At 35.5% G+C, this 16,625-nt stretch overlaps 1 protein-coding gene across 1 annotated transcript in view; it reads right to left on the reverse strand.

The window, feature by feature from the left end:
• Nucleotides 1-16,625, reverse strand: part of FAM135B (family with sequence similarity 135 member B) — a 388,009-nt gene that overhangs the window by 171,305 nt on the left and 200,079 nt on the right. The window contains exons 3-4 of the mRNA XM_044658294.1: nt 9,446-9,585; nt 274-344 (exon numbers count right to left, since the gene is read on the reverse strand). Of these exons, the coding sequence (XP_044514229.1) occupies nt 274-344; nt 9,446-9,585 (211 nt within the window). The remainder of the gene's footprint in view (nt 1-273; nt 345-9,445; nt 9,586-16,625) is intronic.

Below are 16,625 nucleotides of genomic sequence, written 5' to 3' on the forward strand. Positions count from 1 at the left end.
GGGGTTGAAGGGGAAAGGAGGAGCATGAATCATGTAACCATGTTAAAAATGAATATTAATAAATGTAAAAAAAAACATAGAACGAGGCATGGATTTTTTATCTTACTTAATTACCACCAATTTTCACCATGGATTTATGGCTGGGCCACAGGGTAAGAAAAGCATGATCCTTGTTATCAAAGGAGTTTGTTTTAGAACAGTACTCCAAGGAAAAAAGGACAAGAGATATCAGGAACAAACACAAAGAGAATTAAAATCATAGGGTTTACTCACTGCTGTTCACTGTCTGTAAAATGAAGGTCCAACTTGAGCTGGAAATCTACTTCACTTAAAGCATCTTCAACCTACAAGGGAAAGGAAAACCAATTTATTCTAAAAGTCAATTTCAACCTCAACTCAAATATTTGGTATTCTCTTCTTGAGAGAATTGCACCACTGAGCATTCAAGTTATTGGATTTATTAGTCAAGGCAGAAGAGACCTCAAGACAGTGAAGATTTCTCAGCAGGCTCAAGTTTATTACTACATTTGTCTGGGATGCCTGAGATGGGCATTTTCCCTTCTCTACAGCTTTGTCTAGTTAGTAAGAGCCAGGTGCCCATCTGAATTACAGGTGTGTGTATATATATATTTGTTTGTTTTTTATTTATTCATTTCTTCCAGGCTTTAGAACCAGTATTCACTATGTCATGGTTACACTAGGTACAATAAATAATTCACAAATCAATATTCTGTAGATTTATACCATAAACAACAGTTTTATTACAAGTCAGTTCTATAATCTCGTTGTTAAGATACTTCTTTGTTCAAAGTCCTGAGATCTCTTTTATTTGCCATTCAAGAATATACAAAAGTAGTGCTGACCAGGAGGAAAGGGTCAACAATTAGGGTTGCTATAATAACTTGGTTACACCTCTTTAAATTTCTCAAATCTCTCTACACATACCTTTATTCTAACCTAGAATGTAAAACCATTGAGGTCTAGGACTGTTTAGTTTCTGTGTATCCAAGGCACTTAGCATATAGTTCTTTTTACATAGTAAGCCCTTAATAAATATTTCTTAAACTGAAAGTTAATCCTTTGAATCATGTATGCATTTCCCTTTCTATTAGACTGTTACTACTTCAAAGGCAAGACTTATGTCATATCTACCTTCATATCCATATGCATAAGGGTAGAGCAAACTTCATATGAGTATGTATAAATTTTTACTGAATTGAATTGAGAATATCTTAGACTGAAAATAGCCCAGATGTCATCTTGTATCACAACAGGAGGATGAGTTAAATATGATGGAAATTGACATCTAAGAAGTAAATATATAAGTATCATAAGAATTCTGGCAGCAGAGAGATCAATGAGGACTGAGAAAGCTGAGTAAGGGTCTATGAAGGAGAAGGAATTTGAGCTGGATCTTTATGAATGGGCAAATATTGGAGGTAGGGCACCTAAGAGGGTTAGCAGTCCATTTTGATGGAAGTGAGGAATGGAAGGAGCAAGGAATGAATGAATGGTTCAGGTGAAGTCAGGAAACCAACCTGGCAAGTTAGTGAGAGTGGAATATTGATGATGAGAGCAATGGAAGAAAGTGAAAGATTATTAGGTATGACTTGATAATCTCCCTAAATTAGTGAACATTTTCCATCTTGATAAATATATGCCATTTAATAAAACAAATATGTACATATGTATGTGTACATATATAAAGTATGCACATGTACAGGTGTATGTGCATATATAGTTATGCATGTTTATATGAATATTTTCTATATCTCACTGTGATATAAGTGTTACTTTTAATAATATTTTTAATTTATACAAGAAATTTTACATTGGCATTACATTAAAATAGAAATTCCCTCCAAAGTTGACTTGTTTATAAACCCTCCTTCACTTTTTTCCTTCCTTCCTTCGTTCCTTCGTTCCTTCGTTCCTTCCTTCCTTCCTTCCTTCCTTCCTTCCTTCCTTCCTTCCTTGTTACTTCATCTCCTCCTCAAAATATCCCTTATATCTTCAGTGGGATTCAACTAACCTAATGTCTTCTTGCCTACTTCCTACATAGACCATTAATTACTAGATAGTAATCTTCCAAGGGCAGCAATGTTAACAGTGGAGACACTGTGAGATAGCATGGAAATGAATGGCATTGCTGAGGCAGAAAGTGTAGGGGAAGACAGAGGCATATCATCACTAAGCCCTGAGAAATACTGTGTTTAAGTATGAGAGGAAGAAAAGCCATTAGTGAATGAGACGAAAGAAATAGATAGAGATATAAGAACAGATTAGTAAAGAACACAGTGACTGGCACGTAGGCTCTCAATAAATGTTACTGATTGACCTATAGGAATTCAAGGAAGGATAAAAACATCAATAAGGAGATGAGACAGTATTTAACAACTAACAAGCAATTAATTTTACTTGATTAAGAAATAAATGAATGGATAAAGTAATTAGGTAAATAGGGAAAATGAAGCAGAAAATATGAAACTAAATGACTATTAGATAGTTAAGAGGTTTTGGTGACTTTAGACAAAAAAAAAAAACAAGAAAAGAAAGAAATTTCACATATTAATGGAATCAAAAGTCAGACTGGCTAATGCCCAATCTGTTAATCAGTGAGTCCTTGACCTACATCCAAAATGACATTTCATTAGATTTCCCATACATTCTCCTCACTTCTCTCTGAACTTTACCTCCCTACCAGCTAGCTTATTCCCCATAGGTACCTTTTTCCATTCTCCTAATATTCCCTGCTTCCTAGCTTCTCTTTATATTTTGTCTTCCCTTACTAGAATATAACCTCCTTAAGAAGTTTTTTTTTCTTTTTTTCTTGTATCCATATCCCCAGCACTTGGCACAGTATCTGTCACAAAGTAACTATGTTATAAATATTTTATCTATTTACTGAACAGGTGACACTCTCTTGGGAGGAAAATGGGAATAAGAAACACTGAGAATAGTTTTCTAGCTTCAGATTTTCCACCAACTCCTTATATTACCTCGGACAAAGGATTTTTCCTTTATGAACCTCAGGGTCTACATCTGTGAAATGAAGGTTTGGGTCTCTAAGATTCAATCTACTTCTAACATGCAATATTCTTCGGAAAGTTTTGATGAGGGAAAGGAACATAGAACAAGATGGCTTTGAGATCCTGTGATGGGTGAGGAGCAAAACACCACAGAGAGACAAAGTAAGTTAAGAAGATCTGCTTCAATTGTCAGACAGAGAATATAAGATTTAGAGAAATAAGCAATAATGAGACCTTTTCCCAGATTTAGACAAATGCTATGTATCTAATTGTACAAACTGAGCCCACTTCTCTCTTCTACTATCCAAGAGTGATAAGAATCAATATAGATATGCAATAGTCTCATTTGATTGTTATTACTAATCCTAAGAAATAGGTATTCATGAATTTAATGAGAAACATATGCAAAGCATTCTGTAAACCTTAAAGCACTCTATAAATGTTGGTTGCTCAATCACTCAGTTATGTCCAACTCTTCATGACCTCATAGAACATAGCACAACAATCCTGGCCATGGGGTTTTCTTAGCAAAGATACTGAAAAGTTTTGCCATTCCCTTCGCCAGTGGATTAAAGAAAACAAAAGTTAAGTGACAATAGCCAGTAAAATATCCATGGCTAGACTGAACTCAGGTCTTTTAAACTCCAGGGCAATCACTCTATTGGCTGAGACATTTAGCTGCCTCAAAGAATTTTAACTGAGACAGAGAAAAGTTAAGTGATTTGACCAGAGTCATACAGCTGGTATCTGAGACCAGATTTGGATTCCAGTTTTTCTAACTAGGACAAGCACTCTTTCTACTTCTCCACTTAGCATCCTCTTATAAATGCTAGCTGTTATTGTAGTTGTGGTTATTGTTTATATTTATTATTTATTATCATTATTAGATTTAGAAATGGTAGAGACTTTAGATTCCATCAAGTTTAACTGCTTCATTTTGCAAATGAGGAAACTAAGAGAAAGACTAAGAGATTTACCCAGCGTGACATAACTAGTAAATCTCTGAGGCAAGATTTGAACTTATGACTGCTTGATTCCAAGCTAAAATTAAATGTCTTGAAATCATACTGCCTCTCTGTCATCATAATCATCATCATCATCCTCTTCATGTACCTCATAATCATCTATCAACCCTACAAGCTAAAATCCATAGAACTATTTTTCACAACAAAGCTCATGGTGTAGGAGGGAAGATTATGTAAATAATATCTTGTGGATTTTATAGATGAAGAAAATAGATTTCTGAGAGGTGATCTCACTTGCCCAAAGTCAGATGGCTAATATCTAGCCTAAGCAGGACTCTTCGAGCTGATTGTCTCTGATTCAAATGAAAGTGTGCTTTCCATAATACGATGACACCATGCACAGATGGCAATTCAATTTCTCTAAAACTGATTGATGACAGGAAAGCATAGCTAATTTTTATAAGAATGTTTTGATCAAGTAAAATTGGAAGAACTCTTATTGAAAGGTTTCTCTGAAAACACATTCCTGGATAAACATAATCTAGTAAGACACATATGACTGGAATTTAAATTTAGATCCTCAGAATTTTAAAATGTCTTTTAAAAAGCATTGGGGATGCCACATTTTGCTGTATACAAATGTCATAAATGATTATGCTTCTTTGCCTTGTTGTGCATTATAAGGTATATCATGTAGTACATATTGTGCTGAAAATATCATCTCTGACTACCAATTATTTGGAACTTAAGATCCAAACAAAAGCATGTATGCTTTTTCTCTAGTAAATTGGGAGACTTCCAGTACTGGTTCCAGGATTTAATTGGCTACAGCATTTCTTGTAGACAAGACAGAGAGTACAGGTTGGATGAGAGCAAGAGTGCTAAGAAGCCCTCTGAACAGCCAGACTAGAAGGGTACTGATGCACCCTTAAGATACGTAACATTTTAACTGGAAGGGTCCTTAAAACAACTATGGACAGTTAGGTGGCATTTTTGGACCTGGAGTCATAAAGACCTGAATTCAAAACAAGCCTCAGACACTTACCAGTTCTGTGACCAGGACAAGTTACTTAACTACTGTTTGTCTCAGTTCCCCAACTGTAAAATGGGGATAATAATAGAACCTCATTGGGTTTTTGGGTGGACCAAATGACATTATCATTGTAAAGTGCTAAAAATAGTCTTTGCCACATAATAAGCACTACTACTTTTTATTTAATCTTAGTAGTGGTAGTAGTAGTAGTGTGATAATTATATTAAGTTTACCCTGCCCATCTTTAGATTTAATCACCAAAGGTGAAAACATCTCCACTTAACTCACAAGTTGGGAGATCTGTGACCCACATGTGGTAGAGTGAGTGACAAATCAGAATTTACTGACTGCCTCCTGGGCAGTCCTAAGAAAAGTGTCTGTTGTGATTGGACACGTAAACTAAGAGGAAGACACAGGAAGTGATGCAAAAGAAGCCCCTAAAAGAGAGCTCAGTGAGCTCAGTTTCCTCTTCTGGTTCATGAACAGGACCTGAAGGAGTTCTTCTGGTTCGTGACCAGGACTTGGAGGAGCTCTGGAGCTGGTGAGACTGTTCTTAAATCTTTCCTTTGTTATTCCATGTGGTGAACATAAAGACTGAATCTTCCTAAACTTCTCTTAAGGAACTTCCCTTTCAAAATCACTCTGTGACTGAAGCTTTTGCTTTATTCACCTTCCAGGGCCCTTCGGATCTCTGGCCATCTGACTTTCCAGCCTTGGGCTCAAGGCTGGATCTCCCTTGGCTGAGGGTTAATTAGATCTGCCTGGTTTAAACCAAGGGATTGGAGAAAATTACCTAGTGTATTAGGTTACTTATCCTATCATCCCCACTCTAATTTTTTTACTTTCTCTCTCTCTTTTCATTTGTATATAAACTTCCATAAAGGTCAATTTGACTTGAGGTTATTCTTTAATTGGGGATTGATAATTATTCAATTCCCTGGCAACCAAACCTTTTAATATTCACCCAATCAAAACCCCTTACAGTAGTAGTAGTAGTAGTAGTAGTAGTAGTAGTAGTAGTAGTAGTAGTAGTAGTAGTAGTAGTAGTAGTAGTAGTAGTAGTAGTAGTATAACATTGGATATTGGAACATGAACCTTATAATACCAAAATTAATGTTAGAACTAGAAGTGTCCTGGAGTTTTAGAATTTCTCAACTCAACAGGTTGCAATCCCGCCACCACTCTGCTGAAATAGATTTCATCCTTTTTTTCACTCTGTACTGAGAAATCCAATGCCTTTTTTTTTTCCAGATCTTATCTTTAACCTTTCTGTTTACAAATGACATTATTAACCACTTTTTCTCTAATGGATTGTCTTACCTTATGATGTGATATTCTATTCTTATGTCTCTAACTACTCATTATGCCTCCCTGCCTGGCTTTTTTCTCAATTTACTATATGATTTCCCAATGTACTTTCACTGCACCCACTCACACACATAATTTGATCCTCACAGCTATACTCTAAGGTATGCTATTGTTATTATCCCCATTTTACAGAAAAGGAAACTGAGGCAAAGTGTAAGAAGGAAAAAGGGGTTTTTTTTGGTTGAATATATTAAAAGGTTTGGTCACCAGGGAATTGAATAATTATCAATTCCTAATTAAAGAATAACCTCAAGTCAAAATGACTTTTATGGAAGTTTATTTACAAATGAGAAGAGAGAAAGTATGAAATTTAGAGAGAGGATAAGGTAAGATAACCTGAAAAACTAAATAATTCACTTAGGTCTCTGGTTTAACTCAAGTAGATCTAACTAGTCCTCAATTGGAAAAGGCCAAGCCTTGAGCCAAGGGCTGAGACCCAAAGGCCCCAGAGGTGTATGAAGCAAAACCTTCAATCACAGAGTTTCTTTAAAAGGGAAGTTCCTTAAAAGAAGTTTAGGAAGATTCAGTCTTTATGTTCACCACATGGAATAACAAAGGAAAGATTTAAGAACAGTCTCACCAGCTCCAGAGCTCCTCCAAGTCCTGGTCACGAACCAGAAGAACTCCTTCAGGTCCTGTTCATGAACTAGAAGAGGAAGCTGAGCTCACTGAGCTCTCTTTTAAAGAAGCTTCTTTTGTGTCACTTCCTGTGCCTTCCTCTTAGTTTACGTGTCCAATCACAACAGATGCTTTTCTTAGGACTGCCCAGGAGGCAGTCAGTAAATTCTGATTTGTCACTCACTCTACCACATGTGGGTCACAGATCTCCCAACTTGTGAGTTAAGTGGAGATGTTTTCACCTTTGGTGATTAAATCTAAAGATGGGCAGGGTAGATTTAATCTCATTATCACAAAAGGCAGGTTAAATTGATATGGCAGGGTCACTTAGCTACTAAATATCTGTGGGAAATTTTCAACTCAAATCAATCTGACTTTGTATTTTAATTTAAATTTATTTGTTTATTTGTTACATTAAAACACTTGGGTAACTCTCTCCCCTTCCCCATTTTTAAAGGCATCATTTGAAAAAATGTATGTATAAAACTATGTCTTGCTTGTTTCTATTCATCAGTTCTTTCTCTAGTGATAGATTATATAATTTTATATATTATAAAGATATAAATATATGTCATTATTCAAATAACATTTCTGTTATTGTATATAATGTATATAATTTATATAATGTTTTCTTAGTTTTGCTCATTTCACTTTTCATCCATAACTTTATGCAGGTCTTTCCCTGTTTTTGATTTTTTTCAAATTAATCTGTTCACCATTTAAATTCTGTGGTTTCTCCATTTTGTCCCTTTGTTTGATATTCAATGCCCTTCATCAGCAATTACCTTCTTACTCTTCCAATTTTACTACTACTATCTATATACTCTAAATATTAACCAGACTACTGGGTCATTTGAATAGCCCTGTTCTTTCATGCCTATATGCCTAGAATGTACTCCATCTATCTTCTTATAGTACTGAATTTCTACCCATATTCTCAACTACTATCTAATATCACCTCCTCAAAGAAGCCTTTTCTCTTGTACTCAGGAGGTCATGGGTTATTTCTCTCTTCTCACCTCTGGTAGAACTTTGTTTCTTCCTAGGTGGTGCATGGGAATAGGAAGCTGCACTTGGAGTTAGGAAGACTTTTGTTTAAATCATGTCTCAGACACTTGCTAGCTGTGTGACCTCATCAAATCACTAAATTTCCCTGAAACTCAATTTCCTCATTTATACAGTGGGGACAACAAAAGTACCTACCTCACAGAGTTGTTGAAAGGATTAAATAAGGCAGAATACAACCTCAAAGTCTTCATGCAGTTTTAGGCAATTAAAGCTTATTAAAAGATACAAAATATTTTAAAATCTTAAAGCACTACTAGCTATCAAATCACTTGCATTTGTGTCTTGTTCCATGAAGGTATTGGCTTTCTTATCTAAATTTAGTATCTTCTTCAATACCAACCATAGTGCTACTCATTCAGAAGACCTTTAATAGATATTTATTCAATTTGAATTAAAATGAATTGATTTAAATTGGAAAAGAGAATAGTAAAACTAGAAAGACCTCAGAGATGGTGAAGTATCAACTCCTTCATTTTGAAATTGGGAATTAATAGATCCTTGTCAACCCCAAAGCAGGTGTCTAGTGGCAGTAAACTGACATTGTCTTCCACTCTTATTTGTTCTCGATTCTTTAATCAATGATTTTGATAAAGCAATAGGATAGCAAAGCTGTCACGTATTTGATGACAGGAGGCTGAGATAGTTAACATACTGAATGACAGAAGAAGGGAAAAAAAGACTATAAATCTATAAAAACGTTATAGATTCATAGATACATAGAGTGTTACAGTTAGAAGAAAACTTCAATGTCATTTGCCTTGATGAAGGCATATCAATCAATTGTTCTGATGCTCCAAATCTAAGAAGGCAAGATTGAGGTAGAATATCTATATATGGAGGGTGGGAAGGGAATTAAGGCATTGAATTACATAAATACAGAATAAAATACTAATGAGCAGACATTGATTAATTCATGTAAAATCAGACAACATTTTATTTTAAAACCTAGTGGAATTGTGAGTGTGCTCAAAGTAAGTGGATGGGGTAGAAGGACTCTACTGAAGATGTATCCAGTTATCCGGGGTGTGTGTGTGTGTGTGTGTGTGTGTGTGTCTGTGTGTGTGTCTGTGTATCTGTGTGTGCTATCACTGATACTTAAAGTAAGGTTGGAAGGATATTGCATTCTAACAAAGAGGTAGGTTGTATTCACTAGTTGTCCCTGAGAAGCTTTATCTGTTTGATCTCCAAATTGATTATAATTACCCAATATGCTTTGTGATCATTGATGCTGTGGTATCTCCCTTTTCAATTCAAAAACTTTGCTTTCAATATTCTCCCTCTGACCCTAATGCTGCAAGTCTTAGTTCTTAAAGAAAATGAACAGTAGGCTCCCACAATGCAAAGGTTGGGGATTCCTGCCTTACCCTTTCACCATCTAAGAGCAAATGCACTTGAAAGGTCATCGACTCATTAATGACAATCTCTTCATTCCTGTACAAGATTTGAAATATCCGGCTGTTCACGGTATTCTCTTGGACACAGGCAGAACCCAGTTGGGAGTTCTCTGAAAAAGAAAAATGACAATGAGCTATAAGGGTTTTGACTTGTGTATTCAGGTCTATAGTAGAGCTGTTGCATCTAAGCAAGGAGAAGTCTGCCATATGAAGGAGCAATGCGCCATCATGGAAACAGCGATTCCATTAAGTCCCACTCCTGCAACATCCTTCCTGGCTGTGTGAGGCTGGGCAAATCACATAATCTCCTACTGCTAAGAAACTAACATTGCAAGATGCAGAGGAGATATAATGAGAGAGGAAGTTTCCTCACTAGGGAATTACCCTTAATAGCAAAATAACTGGTCTACGCTCTTCTGCCTTGGAACCAATATATAGTATTGATTCTAAGATGGAAGGAAAGGGTGTTAAAAAAGGAAATAATTGGGTTAGTCTCTAATGATGATGATGATGATAATAATAATAATAATAATAATAATAAAAATGGCAATTATATCTACTATTCATATAGTGCTTCTAAGATTTTCAAAGTTCTTTCTACATATGATTTCATTTACTCTTTACAAGACCTCATGAAGGGGAAGAAAAACACTGAGCAGAAATAAAATAAATGACTTGGCTAAGGTCACATAACCAGTTTTTGAGGCAGTATTTGAACTCAGGACTTACTGAATTCAAGTTCAGTGGTTCATATACTATGCTGCTTATCCAGTTTATTAATGGGGAAGAAATCATACAATGAGTGAGACAAAATTATTTCATCAACCTATACTGAATATCAGAATTTCACCACTGGAATCACCAAAGATGAGCATCTAATGTTACCTGAGCAGAAATTTTTACAATACCTGAAATTTGTTTGTCTAATTCATACTTGAACTCATTTGTAGAATAGAAACAACAGCAAGAATACCAAGGGTTAATGTGAAACTTGAGTTTAAAAAAATGATTCTGAAGTACTTTGCAAAATTTAAGTGTTAAATGAATTCTAATAAGAAGATTGAATTTTTATCAAGTATTTGATATACACATTCTGTGAGCTGGCAAGGATAGCTGCAGAACGACGTAGGTTGTCATTACTAGTACATAACCTTTGAGATCAGTTGGGCAGTGTTACAGAAATAAATTTACAGTTGAATTATAGCTACGGAAGTGAAATTAATTTATGCAAAGTATATGCTTCTGAAATGTTGACTATGGACTTAATCTCAGGTCTTTGGATTCAAGTCCTATTATTTTTCTCCTAAACCATAATCCATTTTATGCTTACCTTTCAAAAATAATGGGGGAATTATTTTATACTAAGTATGCCATGTTCTCTTTCATTGTTTGTAAAAGGAAGCTGATTTAGATCTAATATAATTGTTCATCCTAAAAAATGACACCATTCAAAAGTAGTGTTTGTAGTAATTAGAATTCCCTTTCCACTTCTAACATTCTCTCACATTCTACCAGTTCAATACTATCTCAAAGTAAACCCATCATATATTTTTATAGGAAGAGTTTTCTTATCACTATAAAATTCTGTATACTGAAAAATAACATTAACAATGCTCAATTTTACTTATATAGTTCATTGTTCATAAATCATTTTACTATATTATCAATTGGTCAAGGAAATTTATCGCATCAATATTGCTTACTGTGAGCCAAGCACTTACCCTTTATAATAAGCCTGAAAGGGAGAAGGTACAAGTGTTCAGTCACATAATTCCAAAATTAGAAGGGACCTCAGCAACTGTATAGGTCAATCTACATAGCAAGCTAAAATGTACCCAGTAATGCCAGATGTAGTTTGAACAAGGTAAAGCTTCCTTTTCCCTAGAAGTTATGCTTCTTGCAATGCAAGATCAAATGTACTTTCTTGGCTGTTACATCACGCTGCTGACTCATCCTGAGTTTGCAGTCCACTAAAAAAACCCTTGGTTGTGTTTTTTTCCAAACTCCTATCTAAACATGCATTCCCCATATTGTACATAAGATGTCAATTTTGAACCCAGATGTAAGATTTTACACTTGTGATGATGACTAGATTTGAAACCATACTATGCCAGTAATGTCAGAAGGAAATGGTAATGTTAGTCTAGAAAAGAGAAAACAATGTTTACAGGAGAAATTATTGTTTAAAATAGGTGAAGGGCTAATATACTGAGATGTAATATTTCCTGGTATAAAGAGTGGATATGAGAACAAATTAATTAATTCCTGTTGGCTCCATGAAGACTAAAAACAATGAATAGAAGTTACAAAGGATAAATCTTCACATTCTTATCAGAAGATAGATTCCTAAGAATTAGAACAATCCAAAAGATGGCTTCATTAGATGTCAGTGAATTGTATCATTAATATAATTTTTTAAGCAAAGGCTGGAAAATGATTTATCAGAAATCAGTTCAGATATTGAGCAGATTATTTGCCTTCTCATATCACATGTAACTCTAAATTTTAATGATTCTGTGTTATTACTATCCATTTGACAGATGAGGAAACTGAGACCCATCCATTGCAAAGTGACTTGTCCAAGGTACCATAGGGAAATTTTTGACTGAGAAAAGATGCAATCCCAGGCAAGTTAAATTCTAGTTCATTCTTCATTTCATTACCCTCTTCCCTTAGAGTGGAAGTTCAATTGCTCAATGTATTTCCCTTTTCAGACCTTTATCAATGGCTATTACTCCAATGACATATATTTAGCTTTTCCACACTAAAAGGAAATGACTTTAGGCACAGCTAAATTGGACGTTTATTTGAAAGTCCACCATCACCTTCAATCAATAAATTCTAATCCTAATAAATGGAATGGTCAGTTACTGAAAAAGAAGGAAAAGAAAAAGTAAATCATTTTTAAAGGAGAGCTTTGACTGCAATCAGTACAAATCAATGCTGTAACATAACCCGTGTTCTTGCCCGCCAGTGAATTCTGTTAGCTTTTCCTGGCAGTTGGAAGCTTTCCAGGTTTTAAACACAATAGTATGTATAGAACAGCAAAATTTTAAACTCTGCTTTCTCGCTGCTGAAACTTGAATTAGGAAGAAAGAATGAAGGGGCTGCTAAAGGCAATCAAATGTTTAGGATATGACATAGAAGAGGCATTCTACCTCTGTAGAAAGGATGAAACCAGATGTGAACATAAGCATTAGGGCACAGATCAGTGATGTCCTTGAATGAATATCTTCATCTTTCTAAACCTCAGGTACCTCTTCTATACAAAAGGAGTATTAGCCTAGATCCATGTTGGCAAACTTATAGCACATATCCTGTAGCATGCCAGGTGGGGCTACTCCCTTCCTCCTCTCCATGTCATCTGAGGACATTTCTCACATTGCCTGCCAATCTACCCAACAGCCCAATGGGAGGGCTTCCACCCTTCTCTGTCTGGGGTAAAGCGGGTGTGGGGGTGGTGGATCACATGCAGCCTAAGGGTTGCAGTTTCAAAGTTTCACCATCACTACACTAGATACTTTCCCAGGTCTTCAATCATTAATGTTCTATCATATTCTATAAGTCTATTGTTAACATTTAGAAAAATCATTACAGTAGTTTTTATAAGAAGAATATCCACAGTCCTGAATTACCTGATGATGACAGTAACAGCAACGGTAATATTATTGACAGCTGTCCAATCTATAGAATTTTATGGTTTGTGGATAACAATACCTATAATATCTCACCCAATCCTCATAATAATCAAGTGAGACACATAGTAGGTATTATTACCCATGATTAGACAGATGAGAAAATTGAATCTCAGAGAGGCAACATGAGGACAAATAAATTAGAGTTAGGGCTTGGTCTCATATTTTTGGTCTTCAAATCCAGTGCTTATGCATTATTGATATTAAGTTTATTTTTATCTGGACTTGTGATTTCACTGGAAAGGAAATAATTCAGCAATCCAGACTGACCACTGAATTGCAACTTAATAGCCTTAAAGAGCTGCCCAGGGCACTGAAAATTACTTGTCAGAGAGACTTTGAAGCCTGTTTTTTATACAATATGCCTTGTTATCTCACATTCAGTCAAACAGAAATGGTGTTTTGAAACATAAAAAATGCTTTCTTCACACGCATTATTTGTGAAGTAAATAATGTAACTATTCACATTCTCATTTTTCAGAGAAGAAAATCAAGACTCAACATTGAATGATTCAACAAGCATCACAAACTATTAAGTTTGATGTGGGAATTGAATCTACGTTTTCTTTACTGCAAGTCCATATACAAAAATTTCCATTATTTCTTCAGTCAGTCCACAAGCATTGAGTAAGCTCTAATATATGCAAGGCATTTTGCCAAGGGCTGGGCATACAAAGAAAAGATTAAAAATATGATTATTGTCTTCAAGAGCTTCACATTCTTTATGGATAAGACAACATGTAAATAACTATGTACATATTAGACATATGTTGAAAGGCATCTCAAAAAGAAATAGGGAGAAGTACAAAGAAAAGAGAGATGAAGAGACTTTCCACAAAAAATGTAGAGTTTTGAAGGAAAATAGGAAAGCATGGGAGTGGAGAAGAAAAGGGACATTCCAGACATGGAGGCAGTAGTATAAAGGCATAAAATTAAGATATAGTATGGCTTGTGTTTGAGAAACAGAGCTTTATCACTTAACTTCATGCTAAGTTCATATTGACGTGAAAGAATCATGAAATCTCAGTAATGAAAGAAACCTCATCCTACTTCTGATCAGGAATCCTCCCACAGATTCAGATGAATTTTTGGCTAACCCTTATTAGGAAAGCATCATCCAAACTGGCCAGTGCGTTTGGATTGATATTTGGCTTTATCAGTGGTCTGAATTAATTTCAGCCTAGGCCAACACAAAACTTGACACAGGGAAGTTCTTTCTCAACTTCTAAAAAAACAACAAAAAAAACACTGCGATTCAGCCTCCTGCAGAAATCTCCATAATTAGTGGCCTTTCCATCTGATGAAGTGTTAAAATGAACTGCCAGGGGACGGCAGGTAGGTAAGTCAATTGGTGCTCAGTGCCTCATAATCATTTCACATTTAAACCCGTGCTCAGGATGCACGCTTTAATAAGCTCAAATGAGACTCACTTTCGTAGGTAATTGAGTAAATTATCCCCCTTTAGGGAGTCTATTTAAAAGGAAGTGATAACATGGAAAGACAGAAGGAAGAGTTGGGAGAATTTTAAAAAGACAGAAGAAAACATGAGCCTTGTTAGTTCTTTAGAAAGTCATATTTTGGCTGAAAGTTAGGACATGTCTGATATGAGGGGTTTCAAAGATCAGAGAACAAAGTATAGAGCAGGAGATCTCAGAGGTCACCTAATCAAACACCATCATTTTGCAGATGAACCCAGATAGATGAAAAAAACAAAAACAAAGTCAAACTAGAAAGTGGCAGAGTGGAGATTTTTATTATCATCATTATCATCAAACATCATTTATCTGGGAACTATGTGTCAGGCATGGGGTTAAGCCCTAGGGATACAAAGAAAAAAAAATAAGGTTCCTATCCTCCAGGAGTTCATATTCTATAGAAGAAGATAGCATACAAAAAATTGTTACATATGATTTATCTAAAGAGGTAATTTTATCTGTGTGTTTTTACTAGCAAAGTTCTGTGTAATGATGTTGTTATAAAAGAATCACAATTTAATGGGTAAAAAGGTCCTCAGCAGTAACCCAGTACAACCTATACTTAAAAGGATCCCTCATGGATCCAGCCTCTGAGAAGTTGTGACTGAGGGATGAAGAGGAATTAGCCAATGGAACTTTAGCCAATAGCAGTCTGAATCTTCCTGAAAGCCCAATTTTGTTATTCTTTCTAAACATGAAAGCATGGTCCATGACTTCAAAGAGTTCATATCCTAGCTGAGGAGACTATCTATCTATCTATCTATCTATCTATCTATCTATCTATCTATCTATCTATCTATCTGGAATAAGAGAAAAACAGAAAGAAAGACAGAGGGCTGGCGGGGTGAGGGCTAGAGTAGAGTGGGAAAAGCTTCTTGCAAAAAGGTAGAATTTGAGCTGAGACTTAAAAGAAGTCAGGGAAGTTGGAGGCAGAAGCAAGGAAGGAGAGCATTCTAAGCATGCTGGATAGCTAGAGACAGAGTTTCTAGAAATTAATCTCTTGATGGAGGAATAGTGTCATTGTACTTTCTATTTCAGTTAAACTGGATTACTAGCTCTTTTTTTTTTCAGAGCATGCCATGTTATCTTACTCCTTCATGCACTTGAGCACTGTCACCCACCAGCCCCACTACCATTTCTCACATCTAACCTCTCTGGACCTCATGGAAATCTTTTTTTTTTTTTAATTTTATTTTCATTGTCATGCAAACCATACTTCCATATATGGTCATTGCTGTAAGAGTAAATTCATACCTGACTAAAACTCCAAAATAAAACCATAAATACACTGACATGAAAGATGACCCGTTCTCTGGAGGTGGATAACATTCCCTCTCATAAATCTTTCAGCATTGTCCCAGATCATTGCATTGCTGAGAGTAGCCTCGTTGAATCTTATTTTTTCCAAGAATCAGTCAGGACTCACTCTAGCCTTCCCTGAATCTCCAGGCATCACTGTCCTATTTTCCCACAAATTATGTTATCTCTTACTGTTTATGAATATGTTATGTTAAAAAAAACACAGGACTGCAGATTAAAAGATAGATAGGATCTTAGAGTTCACTTAATGTGATCACCAAAAGCAGAAGCGATATGCCTCGTAGTGGTAGGATTTAAATTCAAGACCTCTAACTGTAAATTCAGCACAAATATTGAAGCATACTTCCTCCTCTACTCAACTACAGGAGGCAGCTGATAGTGCAGTGGATAGAGCACTAGGCCTGTAGTCAGGGACACTAGAGCTCAAATCCAGCCTCAAGTACTTACTGTGATCCTAGGTAAATTATTTATTTTCTGTTTGCCTCAGTTTGCTCAACTGAAAAATGGGATAACTACAGCACCTATCTCCCAGGGTTGTTATGAGGATCAAATGAGAATATATTTGTAAAAATGGGCTTAGCACAATTCCTGGCCACAGTAGGCAATATATATATATATATATATATATATATATATATATATATATATATATATACACAT

Source organism: Gracilinanus agilis, chromosome 1 (assembly GCF_016433145.1).
Source record: "Gracilinanus agilis isolate LMUSP501 chromosome 1, AgileGrace, whole genome shotgun sequence".
Lineage (NCBI taxonomy): Eukaryota > Metazoa > Chordata > Mammalia > Didelphimorphia > Didelphidae > Gracilinanus > Gracilinanus agilis.